Below are 16842 nucleotides of genomic sequence, written 5' to 3'. Positions count from 1 at the left end.
GCACTATCCCAGAGCCGGTTTACTGAATCCTTAAGGACCTATTCAGACAGGTAACTAAAATGTTTTATCCTTTATCTGAGGGAAACGGTCTTTTAAGAGGAAATCAAAATATGTTCTATGAACTGGAAAATATTCACTATCTCAGGAAAATTATATCCAGATTTCAGTCTTTCTGTCTGATCTGGGAGACGACACCTGTAGCTCTCTCTCCTTTTGCAGTTACATTAAGATTTTCTGAGGTCCCATGAAAGCCATTTTCACTATTCTGGACGCTACTTAAAAATAGCATTGTTATTACTTCTTTGACTTTGTCCCAGGGAAAAGGTATTGTTAAGTCTGGCCTCTGTTAACGAAGAGATCATTCTGAGATCAAGTGTGAAACTCTTTCAATCAAGACCCAAAACTCAATAAATATGATATATTGAGCATGTACTGTAGGTTTACAACTGTGCTAAATCTTAAAGGGCCCCGAAAATAAAAGAAAATCTTGGCCATTGGAGTATATAAAATAAACAGAAGCCAGATGATAATATTTCTGAAAAATTTCACTTCCAAAACATTCATCCAAAAATTCTCTTGTCTTTCAACTGCTGACCAACATTATTAAAATTTCCTTAAATTCCATGTAAATGCTTTCAATCTAACTATCATGATGCTTCAATCTATCATTTTAGTGAAATTACTAACCATCAGTTTTGTTGGTTGGTTGATTTGTTTCTCTGTACACAATATTTCCACGTGACATGACTGAAGAAAGTCCCCTATAATATAATTAGGCAAAATTGGATTGGAAAGCAATAATATAGATACTTCTGTCAGTAACTGAACTTAGCTTTATTAGCATTGTGAAGGAGCATATGTTGTACATGTAAATTCATGAGAACACTGAAGATCAGGCACGGTTTTTTTAATGGAATTTCTTATTTCAATAAATCAAGTTTGCCTAAATTCTTATAAATATCTATAACTGGAACAGGAACATAAAGTACGGATATCTGAGCATCTCACCCACTTATTTTCTTATTTTAGAAGCTTAGTTCATGACATTATTTAGGTTTCTTCTATTCCTGAATCACTGGCCTTTGATGCTTAAGAATGAATATAGTTGGGCCAGCCCTGTGGCACAGCGGTTAAGTGCTCACGTTCCGCTTCGGCGGCCCGGGGTTTGCCAATTGGGATCCCAGGTGCGGACATGGCACCACGTGGCAAGCCATGCCGTGGTAGGCGTCCCACATATAAAGGAGAGGAAGATGGGCATGGATGTTAGCTTAGGGCCAGTCTCAGAAAAAAGAGGAGGATTAGCAGATGTTAGCTCAGGGCTAATGTTCCTCGAAAAAAAAAAAAAAAAGAATGAATATAGCTATATCCTTCACATGGAATAAGATACATATGAATCTCTCTGTCTTCTAATAAATACCAAATGTACAGAATCTGAAATTTGCAGAAAAAATAGTGTCTCTTTTTATTTATAATTACTGCATGGTTTTTAAAGAATCTATCACATAAATCACAGTCAAAAATCCAACTTGTACGATTACAAAAGAGAAGGGACGTATTTATGAATCCAAGGAACAAAGTTTGACACCCTCGTGTAAACACCAGGAAAGTTTGGTCTTCCACATCCATGTCCCCAGCTAACAATGCCAGTCAAAATCCATTTTCCGTCACTTTTTCTTCGACAAGATAAAGGTCCACCCGAATCTCCCTACACAAGAAGACAATGTAAGTATGAAATACATTTGTCACATGATCATCAATTTTGTCATTACGTGTCTAATGGATTGTGTTCAAAACTCCCATTCTGACGGGTTTTGGCTTGGCTAATTATCATGCAGTTTGGGGAAGTGTCGAGAAATAATGTAAAACTTCTACTGTCACTTTAGAATTATTCTTCTTATCAAAAAGCTGCATTCATCACCAGAAACTTGATTCTTTAAACTAAGCGTAACATTAAAATATTCTTGCAGGGGAAACAACTCCCACATACCCCCAAACAAATAACAAACTTCATTAGTAATAATAATAAGGGCTAACATTTATTTAGTGCAAGCTGTGGGCTCAGCACTGTCCTGGGTCATTTAATCCTCACAATAACCTTACAAGGCATGGTCACCTCAGGAGGCTGACCTCTATCTCAGGGCCGTGCACCTTCAGCGGTTGGCTCACAGTCCCAAGGAAAGAAGAGACCTGGTTTAGTTGAGCAGGTCCAATGAAGCAACCCTAAGGCTCACTGGCCAACAGCTGTCACAGACAAGTCACCCCCACTTGAGCGCCCCTCCTTATATCTCAACTCCACAAAAGCAAAGGCTAAAATAATTCAAAGTAAAAGGGCACATGTATATAGTGACAGATGGCAATTAGACTTTGGGAGTGAACATGATGTTGTCTTACAGAAATCGAAATATAATGATGTACAAATAAAAAATAATTCAAAGTTTAAATATAATTCCTGCAGTATTCATCGTTTAAATTATAACATCTGGATTTTTGTTTTCTTATTCTGAAGGATCAGTAAAGCTGCAACTTACTCGGGGGAAAAGATGAAAAAGCATTCAAATTTGCCCCGTATCCCACCCGTACAATTTTGAACGTGATTAGGTAAATGCTGACTACTAGAGAAACTTGGTTCTTTTTATTTTAATTATTGCTACACCAACTCTACTAAGTCTAATTTAACTTGTAAACCCTGGTGGCTCTTTGGAACAGGACTACGTAACTGACCAGTTGCAGGAAGTACCCCAAACATAGTAGCTTTAAGGTTAGAGAGATAAGGGTTCAAATCCCAGCTCAGTTATTCACTTACTAACTGTGTGACCTTGGGTAATGTACTTACCCTCTCTGTGCCCCAGTTTCCTCTTCCATAAAATGGGATGAAAGAATGATTTGAATGAATTTATGTAAAGCATCTAGCACAGTGCTTGCCACAAAATAGGAGATCAGAAGAGAGAAATCATTATCATAATAAGATGAATTTTTGTGGCGGGGTGGCTAAGGTTGTAGAAAGGTGTGGGAACAGCATCCACTGTCTTCTTCATCCTCTACATCATCTGTCTACTTTTGACAATCATATAGACACCTGCATAGATTGGAATCTGAGGCTCAGAGGAATGGCCTCCAAAGGTGACCTCCAATGTTATCAGTCAGGAGGCCTACAAATGAGTGTCCTCTATCACTTCTCCCACTCCTTTCCCCCAGCCTGAGTCAAAAGAGTAAGTGAATAAAACCCTTATTATTTTAGAAGGTAAATGGTTGCTGCTAAGGAATTAGGTAGTAATCCTAAAACACTATGGGTGTGTATGTGTTTTGCTTTGTTTTTTAGTTTTTGATTATAAGGATATCATAGCAGAATGATAAATGCTGACCTCATTCTCTACATATTGGAGGAAAATACATGGGGACCAGAAAACTGAGTTTTATAGACCCAATTATTTAATCACCTTTCTCTGATCTTAGACAATTGGATTATAATCATAATCTGAATTAAAGGAAACACCTGCCCTAGTTATTTCCCAGTTGGTGTAGATTAAACATGAAAGCATTTATGGGAAGGACATGTTAGATGACTTACTCTGCAAGCATCTCTCTTGCCTGACATGACACCTGCACAGAGCATCCGCGAAGTGATGATGCCATAGGTGGAAACGCAGAGGGTTTGGTCAATGAGCTCTACCTCTGCCTGCTGCAAAACTGGGGAGCCTTTATTGTCTGGAAAACATGGTTGGAATGAGAAATCATGGTAACGATCACACTTATTCAGGGCTTTATTGGACAATTTACTCACATTATCTCCTTTTGTCTTCAAAATAATTTTTTGAGGTGAATTCTATGATGATCTCCATTTTACTGCTGAAGAAATGGAGGCTAAGGAGGTTGAAGGACTTGCCCAGTGGCACAGACAACGAGCAAGTAACAGAGAAGGATTCAGACCCAAGGTCTGACTCAATCATCTGAGCCACTGCACCAAACTCCTCTGCCAGGTACCTCCTGCAGTAGGACTGTGAGTCAGCACCAGTGACTACTAATACTCGCTGGTCCCAAGGGCCCACCCCTTAAGTGGAGAAGCACAGCTAACATATGGGAGTGTCCAGGGAACATAACAGTTTGGTTATCGCCCTTTCACTTCCTTTTTACCCTGTCTGGCTAAGATGATTCAGAAAAGTAAACACACACACACTCATACTTGTAAAGGAAATGTCTCAGGACAAGTTGGTTGAGTCAACTCTTTTGTCTTGTGAGATACGTAATTAAAGCCCTGAGCACAGTCCTGGTAGGTTATAGGTGTTCAAGCAATTAGCTGCCTTCCCTCACTGGGACCCTGAGACCTTGGCAGGCCCAAACTGGTAGTGAAAATCAGGAGTTCGATAGCTAAATGAAGGCAGCGAACACTTGAGAAGCTGCCTACAATGGGTCTTTAGAGAGTATCAAAGGGTAAGCTTAAAGATTTGTGGAAAATGTGTCTGTCACAAACCCTTGGAAATGACTTCAAGGGAATCTGGGCTGACTGGAAGGTCAAGGGAAAGCATAGCACTAACCCTTGGGGAGATGTTCACAAAGCTTTGGATTCCTCCCCTCGCTATATATTTAGAATCATCTATGAATCTTAGACTGTGAAAAATGTTGACAGGGCAGATATAGGGACTTCCCTACGGTATTGTCTGACCTTTGTGCATAACAAAAAAGATGCCCCCTCTGGGTGGAGGAGTAGTAACAAGGCATCCCCTCTGAGTGGACCAATTCTAGGCTGATGCAACCTCCAGGCCTGAATGTGCAGTCTGGGGAGCTAAGGGCAGGCTGGATCCCAGCCCTCACTCTTATCCCCTGTGCCAGTTGCCCTTGTGATGGACACACTCCCATAATCCTCCAGACAGTTGTCTATGAGTTGACACAGTAGGGTGTGTTTGTGTGTGTATCCTTCTCTTCTTTATGAAAATGAATTGCTTCTTTGGATGAAAGGACACCTGAAAATAAGGAGGAATTGCCCTTCTCCAGTGAAAAACTTAGCAGACCCCTCAGAGTTTGAAGAGGGCCCATACTATCTATCCAATCCTGCCTTGTTCATAGACCCCCCCCCCCATTATGAAGTGGGTCCCGTTTCTTTTGCAGATAAGGGGCGAACATTATAAAACAGGAATAATAATACCCTCCTCCATCCTACCTCTCAGAGTTGTTAGAGACCATATACAGCAACACTCTCCATGGACCTAAAGCACTCCATCAGCACAAGTTCACATCATCTGGAGGGGAAGGGCATGAGCGCTCACTCAGACACACACCTGCTTCGTGCCTTCGCCCCCAGCCAGTTACCCAGCACTTCTCCCCACCGCGAACTTTCTGGCCAGCGGGAGGGATGCATATTGGCTGAATGAGCTGTTTCAGGGTCTCGGGCCAGGCGATACTGAGCTGTAGCAAGGCAATGTCGTAGTCAAAGGTCTGGCTGTTGTAGTACTCGTGGACCACAATTCTTCTCACCGGGGAGACAAACTTGGCATTGCCCTGCACATACATCCCAAGGTGAGCAGTCCATGGTGTGGGGTCTGACAGCCTAGAAGAAAGGGAATGAAGCACCAAGTCAAATGCTCAAAGGACCGTACATGGATTGGAAACAAGCACTCCACAGAGAGCTGAGCGCTGCCAAAAGGGAGGCCTGACTTTCAGTCCTGTCATAGTCACTGGCTCTGTCTGCAGACACGGCAAGAAGCATAGCTTTTCCCAGCTTCCTTGTCTCCTCAGGGAAACCAGAGACGAAGTAAGGTGTAGTATGGGTGGAAAATGATAGCCATGTTCCAGAAAGTTCCCTCAACCTCATCCTAAGGAAATGCTGGAAATTTTGTTGCCACTGGTATTTCATGAACCACACACAGGTCAAGAGTGTCGGTAAGAAACTAATCTGGTAAATTCTTCCTATTCACGCTAACAATGGAATTTAATGAAGACAGACAGAGCCAGGAAGACAGCAATCTTGGGATCCTTTTGCCAAATTCAAATGATGTGAATACCCAGATAGAGTAGAAATCAAAATGTTATAAGCAGGAATTTAATGAAATTCCTTCTTGTCCACTACCACAAGCTTTAAAGCTCATGGCTCTAACTGCTCGAGCATGACCATTCACAGAAGTACCACTCCTGTTAGTCCTTCCAGAACTCTGGTCCCGACCCCGGCGGCCCTGCACAAAGTCACCCAAGGTCTCATAGTCTCCATGTGAGGTGTCCATCTCCACCAGCACAGCAGCTGCTCTGGTGGGGTGAAGAGAATGTGGAAGCTTTGGAAGAAAATAAGGACAGAGCCCAAAGAATGTAGCCCCTAATCAGCTTAGCTGACATCTCCCTGGAGAGCTGGGTGAGCTCACAGGTGGCACTGGGGATCTGGGGGGTATTCAAGTTAACACATTACTTGGAGCAGTTTCATAGCATAAAAGACTAGTGATCAAACAGAAGCATAACTACTTTGGTCATTAACATGAATCCTGACATTTCCAGAAGAAGTAAATCCTCTAATCACATAAATTCTTTGAAAGACTCCACTTGTAAAAGTTCAGAATGAGAAATCGATGATATTATTTTTGTATCTAAGATTTCAGTAGGTTCCAAATAAGGTTACATTTTAAGCAAAGTTATTTTCCAAGCTTTCCTTTTACCCTTAGCTGGAAGGTTGCCTGCCCTCTAATAATCTCGTTAGCAAGGAAGACAGAGCCCTTCCAGCTCCAACGCTAAGGACCCTTCCAGAATCCCTGTCTCACTCTAAATAGGGATCCCCATGTTCCAGCCATCCTCCAATACCCACTCTCCACACATTCCCATATTCCATATTCTCCACACATTCTCATAGATTGGCTCCCTCTCACTTGAATGCCCATCCTATTTTCTCAGCCTAGTAAAAGCCTACTGGTTCTTGATGCTTCCTTTGTGCTCTTCTTTTTTCTTTATATCAATAATACCTAAAAAGAATGCTTGGCACACAATTGGTGTCAAAGAAAACCACCAACTGAACTGATTGAAGGTCTCCGACAGGGAGCTTCTTCCCACAACTTGAGGGCGGATGTATCGTTTGTGGCCAGAGAGAGTGTCACATTAGAGTACCGATTGAGATAACCTACCTGTTTCCATGGAAACAGTGGGCCGCAGAGAGAAGCCACTCCCTGGAGATGACTGAGGCTCCACAGTAGGCAACTCCGACAAAGTGGAGGCTGACTTGCCATGGCCAACCCCCTTCCTGCGTGTCGGTGCCCCCGATGATGCGGTGGAGGATGGAGGAACTTCCACTGCAGCCTTTAGGAGAGGAAGGGTCTTATGATTTAAAAGCAGACTTAGAAGAAAAACTGGAAGTTAAGTTGAGTTTAGAGCTGGGCTGGGCACTGACTAACCAGGTAGGCGATTTGAAACCTCCTGCTTATCTACAGAAGAGGCAATATGTGGGTGTGTCTGAACCCAGAACAACAAACCACTCCCTCCATCCTGAATGCAGGCCATGACACAATAAATCACGTGAGGGGAGGAGGGGATATATTAGTAACAGCTGCACTGATATGAATGGCAGCCTTGGGGTTTAGGTCCTTAGATACAGAAGAAAAGTTCCAAATGTAACCGAATTAAGAGTGTCTTTGAAGTTGTGCTGATTTGAGAGAAAGCATTTGGGAGAGAATTTGTGAGTCCAAACCAAATGAAAACCTATTAAGAAAAACCAGTGATCAGAGGAATTATTTTCTGGCGTACATAGTATTGGTAGGGGTATGTAATTAACATGTTGCCACATGGTCAATTAGAGACCACATAACTAATAATAACATACGGCAGATTATAGTTCTCAGGTCATAGCTAAAGAAAGAACCAGCACTTGATATTGATCATAAGGTAAGGCACAATTAACAAAGTCATCCACTGTGATCCAGTTTCTATTAATTTCCTCATAGATTTTTTTTGTTTTTTTGGGTGTTTTTTTTGGTGAGGAAGAGTGTCACTGAGCTAATATCTGTGCCAATCCTCTATTTTGTATGTGGGATGCCACCACAGCATGGCTTGACGAGCGGTGTGTGGGTCTGCATCCAGGATCCAAACCTGTGAACCCTGAGCCACCAAAGCTGAGTGCACAAACTTAACTACTGTGCCACTGGGCCAGCCCATCATAGGGTTTTTATTTAAGATCTCCTCCCTTGATTAAAGTTATTAGAAAGCAAAAGTTCTTGTTATAAACTTCTAGTGTTTTAATGCTTGTTATCAAGAAAAAAGACAAAATTCACTCTAGAGGTTTTTTTGGTTTTGTTTTTTGGTGAGGAAGATTGTCACTGAGCTAACATCTGTTGCCAATCTTCCTCTTTTTGCTTGAGGAAAAGTTTCCCTGAGCTAACATCTGTGCCAATCTTCATGTATTTTTGTGTGTGGGGGAAGCTGCCACAACGTGGCTGGAAGAGAGGTATATAGGTCCATGCCCGGGATCTGAACACGTGAACCCCAAGCCGCTGCAGCAGAGTGCACAAACTTAACCACTACCCCACAGGCCAGCCCCCACTCTAGAGCTTGTATTTCTGAGAAATGACTTCAGATTCAGTTCACCAATATTTACTATTCTTCCCTGGGCCTATGGAAACCTTTACCAAGGGGATTACACCAAGAAGGGAATGAAAATGAAAAACAGGCAAAGGAAGAGGGAATGCAAGGGATTGGCATGATTGTATTTCCACTCACTGCAGCCTTCTTCATCACTTCCATCTGGACAATCCACAGTCCCATCACATTTTGCATTTTGTTTCCTAAGGCAAATATCATTGCTACACTTAAAAGTTCCGTTGTTGCATGGAATGCCTGAAAGTGAACAAAAGAAGAATTTTTTCCAGCCAGAAACAGATTTGAGTGAATGACACTGAACTCCATCTGCAAAGGATGATTTGGCCATGGGATCAGTGTCTGCTGCCCCAGGAAAGATGGCAGAGGGAAATGAAGCAGCCCCACAGTGACCCGTCCCTTCATCACAGCTGAGCCACTAGAAGGCAGGCAGGTGGGAGCACCTGCCGAGAACCAACCCAACAGCCTCTCCTTTCTTCCCCTGTGGGAGGGATGCAAAGCAGTTGGCCATTTCAGTGGCTCAGGCCATGGTCTCTTTGCTACACTTTGTCTTGTTCTCCAAGAAAATTTTTGAGCAAAAATCACCACCATACTCAGTCTTTTCACACCATTGAGGGGTAAAATGGACAGACATTAGGCATTGCAGTACATTTGTTCACAACCCTGGCGGTGTGTGCTTCTGCAGGGGCTGGCAAGTCCCTCTGTATCAGGCGCTCAGTGTCTCTTAGTTTTGAGCAGCATTAAAAGCAAACAGCAGTGGAAATCTTCCAGTATTCACACACACATACACACGTGTACACTCCACCCCACTTAGAGTGACCACTGTCCCATGTCGTCTGGGCCTGAGAGGACTCCAGGGACAGGGGATTTTCAGTGCTAACATTGGGAAAGTCCTGGGGAAACTGGGACAAGTTGATAGCCCTAACCCAACGGAGGGATTTCGATTCTGACTTAGAGGAGTTTCACAGGAAGCGGAGCAGAGGGCAGAGGCCTCTTCCTCACTCTGAGTGCAGTTCTGTTCATCCTGGCCGTCCTCACAGTCCCTGAAGCCATCGCAGACCAGAGGACCACGCGGCCCGGAGGAGCTGGTGTTGCAGGCAGGTTGAAGAGACACTAGAATGAGAACAGACAGAAGGCTCATGAGCCTGGGACATCAGCTGGACTCTCTGATGACCCACAGCGCCCTTCGAAAGGTGCAAATGGTTAAGATGACCAAAACAAAATAAAAAGTGTGTTTTCCTCAAAACTGACCCCTCCGTGAGGAAAAGCAGATGTTTAAGCTTTGGTGTAATTCCTAACACTTTGACTTTGTCAGATCTGATTTTTGCTTTTGTGTAAATGTGTTAAACTCTGGCAGTTTGTTTATTTAATAGCAATTAAATGAATCATAAGATTTCATTTCAGGGAAAATAAAAACCATAAGCTGTTATCAAAACTGAACTTGTCTACCTTCCTAAACAAAGAGAGAGTGTCCTGAGATTGGTGATTTTGTCCTATTCATCTCTGTACCTCCATCCCTTGACCAAACAGTAGGCGCTCACCAGAGCTTTGCTGAATAGATTAGTGAATGCGAGATCTTAAAGGACAACAGCCTTGTGGTCTACGTGTAAGGAAAACTCTCTTTAAAACGATTTCATCCTGAGAGCCCCATTTCCTGAATTAGGAAACACCAGTGTAAACCGATCACGATTTTGTTCTTTGCAGTATTTTCGTGAAGCGCCTGTATACCAGGGAAGGGCACAGCATGTCAGCAAGCACTCTTAGGAGCTATGATTCCTGAGATGTTTCTGAGTTTATAAAAGTTATCATTTTTTTTATCTTTTTCTGTTTTTTCAGAGGTCTCTCTTATGAGGGGCAGCAGGGAGCCTGAAATAGTTCATCAAGTCTCTGAGAATGCCTCACTGACTTCTAGAGAATAACTTTCAAAATGGCGTGAGAAAAAATGATTACCAAAAAACAGTCCTTGTTATAAAGTAATAATAATGACTTTTGTTTGGAGCATGACAGCAGGGAATAATAATAATGTAAAAAACAAAAGCAACCTCAATCACTATGCAATGGTGAGTATTTACTTTCCTAAGAAATAGAAGACCCTATAGATTGAAAAGTTTAATAAACCATAAGTTAAGAGGGCTTTATTTTGCTTTGTCAATTAAAATAAGAATGTAGAGTCACAGGTTATTTTTCATGAGTATAGTTTTTTTCACAGTTATGTTATATTCACTGTAATATTTCTCTAAGAATACGAAAGACATTAAATAGTTTCACCATCGCAATTGTATTTTAATTAATCTCTGGATCTTTAGGAGAAAGAGTTGCCAATGGTGTCATATGGTCCAGTGAACTATCCTCCCCATATTGTTCCCTGAAACTGGAGATAGATTCAGGAATTAAGTGCAGATAGTAATGAAAAACCAAGACAGATTCTCTGTCTAAAATAGGAACATCCAATACCCCAGCCGTTAGTTATTACCAATGTGATGTCGATGCACACTAGACAGGTTTAAAAAAAATTTCTTTTATTCACAACACCAGCGCTCCACAAATGAGCATGCTCAAAGAGCTTACTTCTCTACAGCTTCTGAGCTTTCTCTAGATGAAAGACCTGTGCTTTAGAATGGGGTTGTTACGTTTCAGATTGTGGTTGATTGATTGATTAGCCACAGATCCTCACTTCCTGTGGTAGTACTATGCACCCCACCCTTGCCATGGCCCCAAAGCGTGCAGAATGAAATTCCCTGCCCCTTGATTATGGCCTCAGCTATCCGACTCACCTGCACTGCTGGAAGACGACACAAGTGATGGTGTGCCAGTTCCACGCCGAGGACTTAGAAGGAACCATGTGCTTTTGCTCACCCCTCCTCTGCCTCTACCATTGCCACGGCTAGCCCACTAGCTCAATGAGGAAAAGAGCCATAAGGAGTAGACTTGACCCCAACCTGCCATGAACCAAGCTCAGGAGGACCCACTGCTTCAAGCAGAGCCATCCAGCTGAACCCAGCCTAGATCTATCAAATCTCAGACAACCCATGCACTATGACCCAGAATAAATGACTAGTATAAGCCACTGAATTTTGAGCTAGTTTGTTATGCAGCAAAAGACAACAGCTCCAAAGACCCCGGATACACACCAGCTTCAACGATGGCCCTGACAAGCTATTCATTCATAAGATAGTCATAGCAAAACTTGAATACCCACCACAGAAAAGTTCATCACTTTCGTCAAAGCAGTCATTTACTCCATCACACCGCTGGGCCTGAGGGACACACAAACCGGAGGAGCATCTGAAAGATGCGACAGGACAGGCTAGAAACAATAAAAAATAGGAAATCTTGTGTGGGTCCCCAAAAGTCACCAGACCACATTAACAAAGAAATGTGCAGTGATAAGTGGTTGAGAAGTTGGCAATACAATTTCTCCACCAAACCAAGTCGATAGGTGGGCACTGAAAGACAAAAAAGGAGAATTTAGGAGGGCGAAGAAAGCAAGCAAATCCACCAGAAGCTCTGAGTCACTGTTGTGTCCAGGTCGCAGGTGCCGTCACACTCCTACTACCTCCATCCTCGACTCGGCAATCGGGCTGCATCACAGACTTGAAGAAAGGGAAAGCTGCGAGGTCCCTCAGAGTCCAGCACACTCAGTGTGCCAACTCTAGACTCCCCAGGGAATTATAAATGGGCTTCTGATGTCTCTGAATCTTTATGATCAGACACATTACTCTGAGGAGTCTGTGCCTTTAATTACATTTTCAAGTGATCTCTGTTCCAAAATATATTAGGAACCACTGACCTTAGAAAGTTGAGCCTAGAGAATTAGTGACTGGCCTCAAAACTCATGACTCCTGCTTCCTATCTCCCAGTTCACTTCACCCAGGCTACTCATTGAAGATGCAATACTGCCTGGTCTTCAATAATTAATCCTGGGCTTATAACTAAATAAATAGAAATAATAAACCCTTCCTCCCTGCTATGGTCTGAATGTTTGCATCCCCCGCAAATTCATATGTTGAAATCCTAATGCTCAATGTGATGGTATCCTTTGGGAGGTGATTGAGTAATGAAGGCAGAGCCCTCATGAATAAGATGAATGCCTTCATAAAAGAGACGGAGAGAGCTCCCTCACCCCTTCGGCCGGGTGAGGATACAACGAGAAGTCTGCAATTCAGAGAAAGCCCTACCCCAACCATGAGGGCATTCTGACCTCATATTTCTAGCCTCCAGAACTGTGAGAAAGAAACTTGTGCACTTTATAAGCCACCTAGTTGCGGTATTACGTAATAGTAGCCTGAACGGACTAAGTCTCTCCCTTGGTACAAAAGAAGGGCGGAGAGAGCTGGTCAGGTCAACCGCTATCTTAGCGTCACACAACGGATGGAGAGCTCCTAGAAAATATTCATTGTTTGAAAAAATAAAGTGGCTTCTATTTACTTGTATCCTTGCTGGAAACTGGAACATTCTGACATTCAGAAGTGTAATATTCCGAATCCAGAAGCAGGTATTTTGGGGACTGCTAAGAAGAAAGGGTCTAAACGAGTTTTCCCTCAACTCTTGTCCTCATGGACTCCTGAGCAGTTAGTTAACACTTACCTTTCCCCTTTTAAAACGGATCGAGAATTTCCTGAGTCGCTATCTTTTCTCCCCAGCTCTAACGACTTCCCTCAGACAGTGCCTTTTCTACTGACCACTTCCTGGCCATGCTCCAGCGCTTTTCAGTGTGAAGCTCAGCACGCTGAGGGCTGCTATTTGAACCGTCCTTGACCGACCAGCTCTCCCCATGCGTCACAGGCCAAGGTGAGTCACAACTGTCACCCTTCCTTCCACCAAATGCCGGTTTAAGTCATATTTACAAAGACTTATGACTAGCAAGAAGAAAACCAAATCAAGAAATGGGCTTGCCCTATATTTCAGGAATAATGTAAGAAAACAGTTTTTAATTGTACCAATTATATTTCTTCTATAATTTAAATGATAGTGGTAATAAATACATAATTTTATAGATTATTTATTATGCATTTTGTCTATATTATATTTATTTATAATTTGTTGATGTATTATTATAAAAAATACAATAGCAAATAGCAGAAATAAAGCAGTTTTCATTCCTTAAATTTTCAAACTTTAGAGTGATACAATGTTAGCTTCCATGTAACCATTTATTAAGGTTTTCTAAGGAGCTGATCCCAGGCTTACGTTGACTGATGTTGTAACTGCCATACTCCACGAGAAGCGGCTTATCGGAAAGCCTTGAACTGCACTGAAGCTGAACATGGACGAGCGGGCGGGGCACTCGAAAAATCGTCTGATGATCCATGTAGGAGCCACAGTACCTGAGGAGACAAGGTGAGGGAGCACAGCATGAGGGTCTGTCAACTGCATTCCCATCCGCAGTGAATTCCTAATACTTTGGTCATTTGGGCTTCATCAGCGGAGACGCTCATGGCAGAGCTAAGGGGAGTCATCCATTCTATGCTGATGACCGGGACTAACTTCTGCCTCGATTTTCTCCTCTGCTAAATAAAACAATAGCAATACTACGGACTATCTGGTACCACTGCTGTCCTCACTAACACTTATAATCAGAAGAAATATGGGTTTAATTCTCCTAATCCTCTCTCTTTTTTTGGCGTAACTAGGTGTGTAACATGAATTGCCCACAAACCTTTCTATAGATCAGAGTGGAATCCATGAGCTGGGGTTGAAAATATGCAAACAATCCCAGCAACACTTAAAGCAAAAGACAAGAATATTATTTCAATCTAAATTGGAAGCTCATGTGCACTTTAGGGCTCGTCCTTGGCAAAATTTCAAAGTGGTAATGTCTGTCTATAATATTTACCCACCCTGATTTTTCTTACTTCTCATCACCTAAGAGAAAATGTCCCTCTTGTTAGTGATTATTGTTATATGAGCACTGTGGTTGGGGGAACATGAAGTATTATCACACTGGGGGCCCGTGGTAAACTAGGATCTGCCCTGTTTGGGCAAGGCTCTTCCCAGGTGAAACCTCCAAGGTCTCAATGGGAAACAGCAGACACAAGGCTTCAGGGGGTACGTCCTCCACTGGAATCTGTGAATACCAATCACTCCAGGCCCTCAAAGCACTTGGGAATCCTCATTTTCCATGGATGAGACACTGGCGCTCAGTGGAAGGAGCACCGAGGTAACCTGTGATTTTCAGGTTCAAAGGAGAAAGGCATTCATAGATATTTCAGGAAGAATTTTTTGCAATTGGCTGAAGTTCAGGACTGATGGGCTGATAGACCAGCTCCTGGGATACGAGGAAGAGATAGCAGCTGCAGGTGGCCACCTGGCCAAGTGGAGGCCAGCGTCTGAGACCCAGCTGAAAGCCAAGTCAAGCTTTGGGGGCCAGGATCTACTCTAGGTGGTCATCTTGGGATCAGAATCCTGTGTTCTGAAAACATGATGACTGTTATCTGTGTCTCATAGTGATTTTGTTCATGCTTTCCATTAACATTTACTGGAGTTTTCCTGAAAAGATGAGCATCATGTGGATGTTAAGGAGGAATCAAGACAAAAGAGATCTTTGAATCCATGCCTGGGCTAGAGTTTAGAGAGGAATGGTATGTGATGGGGCTGGGCAGTAGCTAATGGAATGAAAGTTTTAAAAAACGGAGAGGTTTGAGAAACACAGCAAGAGTTAGTTTATGCGTACAGACATGTGACAGGTAAGACAACTGAAACATAAAAGGGTGAAGTAATTTGTTAAATTTCCGATAGAAGGAAAATAGAAGCAGGATTAGGACACAAGTTCAGTAGCACTTTCTAGCACACCATCAACCTTCCCCTCAGGAACTTTGCTTTGCAAAATATTTGTAAAAAGGCCATCCACTTCTTCAGGGTTCATGTACTGCATTCGAGCTGCCCTGAGCATACACATCCCACCGCCATGTTTGCTGAACTCAAGATTCCCAGGCTTCCTGGTGTCAGCATCACTTTTTCTTCCCTCCCCATTAAGGACCCAATGCCTTTAGCCTAACTTATCAGCAAGGTGTCAGAAATTAGCTCAATTAGAGCCTTTCCTTTTTAGATGAAAAAGCCTGATAATGGTAAGGGCTGGCATTTTAAATCCTAAGGATGCAACTAACATCAAAAGAATCTGATAGGATTTCAGCCAGCTCACAAGACAAAGTGAAGAGCTGGCCCTTCAGGGGAAGTAGGGCACAGAGCGTTCCTGGTACTGCCTGGGAGGAGACCCTGTCTGTACTTTGGCAGCAACACATTGTGGGTAGTAGTGTCACCAACTGGTTGCCCCGACGAACTCAAGGGTGGGGAAGGAAGCATTTAATAGTTTTTCCAAATTGTTTTTTCCTTTCATCGTGTTAAGGAGATGCACCAACTACCCTGAACCAGACTAAGCCTCACCATGGGAGCTATGCCTATGACCTTTGGCTTATTTTTAATGCTCAGATCTCTCCAGGAGGAGCTTGGCCTTATTACCATCCCCTGCAGTGTATGTGGAAGCTTGTTTTCCAACTGAGCCTGCACAAGCAAATACCCACCTCCCCTTTTGAATATTTATTCCCCATCTGAAATAAATGTCTCTGCTTCCCTTTGTTTGGGGACGCCATGACTCTGGAAATGATTCCTCATAGTCTCCTATTTGCTGCAAATATACGTTACTTTGTGAGATGACTAATTCTCGTGGAGAGTCTGATTTCACTCGCCAGGAGGGAACCCACTTTGGTTTCAGTAACAGTAGGAGTTGTCACTTAGGGAAAAAAAATATATATATATATGTCATTTTCAAAGTACAGCTTTATTTTAGGCATACAACTTTACAAAAGATTTGTAAAGATTTGTTGTCTGGACCTCTAACTAAATATCTAAAGCTTGGGATTTCTAAATATCTAAATATCTAAATTTCTAAATATCTAAAGATTTGGGATTTCTATAGCATTTATCCATCCAACATCATTTCCAATGTTATTAATCTTATCAATCATATTAATAACAGCTAATATTTTTGGTGTGTGGTATGCATCATTTCACTGAATGATTACCAAAAACAGAAAGAAAAAGCCCACCAAATTAAGCAGGAATTATTACCTCATTTTACATACTGAAAGTCAAAATAGTTAAATAATTTGTCTGAGTTAATGAAGCTACTAAATAATAGGGCTCAAATTTGAACCCAAGTCTTCTGTCTCCTACATAATAGACCCTTGATTCAAAAATACTCCCCAAAGGAGTACAAGCCATATCTTAATAATGAATCCAGGAATGCCTTTAAATCAGATAAGATCTATTCCAATGAAGACAGGACCA

The 16842-nt window shown here is 42.4% G+C and overlaps 1 protein-coding gene across 1 annotated transcript in view; it reads right to left on the bottom strand.

The window, feature by feature from the left end:
* Positions 1-1437: 1437 nt before the first annotated feature.
* The window catches only part of TMPRSS7 (transmembrane serine protease 7), a 37073-nt gene continuing 21668 nt past the window's right edge, over positions 1438-16842 (bottom strand). Inside the window, exons 11-18 of the mRNA XM_046659161.1 lie at positions 13747-13883; positions 11756-11863; positions 9559-9669; positions 8680-8796; positions 7095-7266; positions 5274-5542; positions 3569-3705; positions 1438-1705 (exon numbers count right to left, since the gene is read on the bottom strand). Coding sequence (XP_046515117.1) covers positions 1535-1705; positions 3569-3705; positions 5274-5542; positions 7095-7266; positions 8680-8796; positions 9559-9669; positions 11756-11863; positions 13747-13883 — 1222 coding nt within the window. The 3' untranslated portion in view covers positions 1438-1534. The remainder of the gene's footprint in view (positions 1706-3568; positions 3706-5273; positions 5543-7094; positions 7267-8679; positions 8797-9558; positions 9670-11755; positions 11864-13746; positions 13884-16842) is intronic.

Source organism: Equus quagga, chromosome 4 (assembly GCF_021613505.1).
Source record: "Equus quagga isolate Etosha38 chromosome 4, UCLA_HA_Equagga_1.0, whole genome shotgun sequence".
Classification (NCBI taxonomy): Eukaryota; Metazoa; Chordata; class Mammalia; order Perissodactyla; family Equidae; genus Equus; species Equus quagga.
Note: the sequence above shows the minus strand (reverse complement) of the source record. Positions and strands in the feature narration are given on the sequence as shown.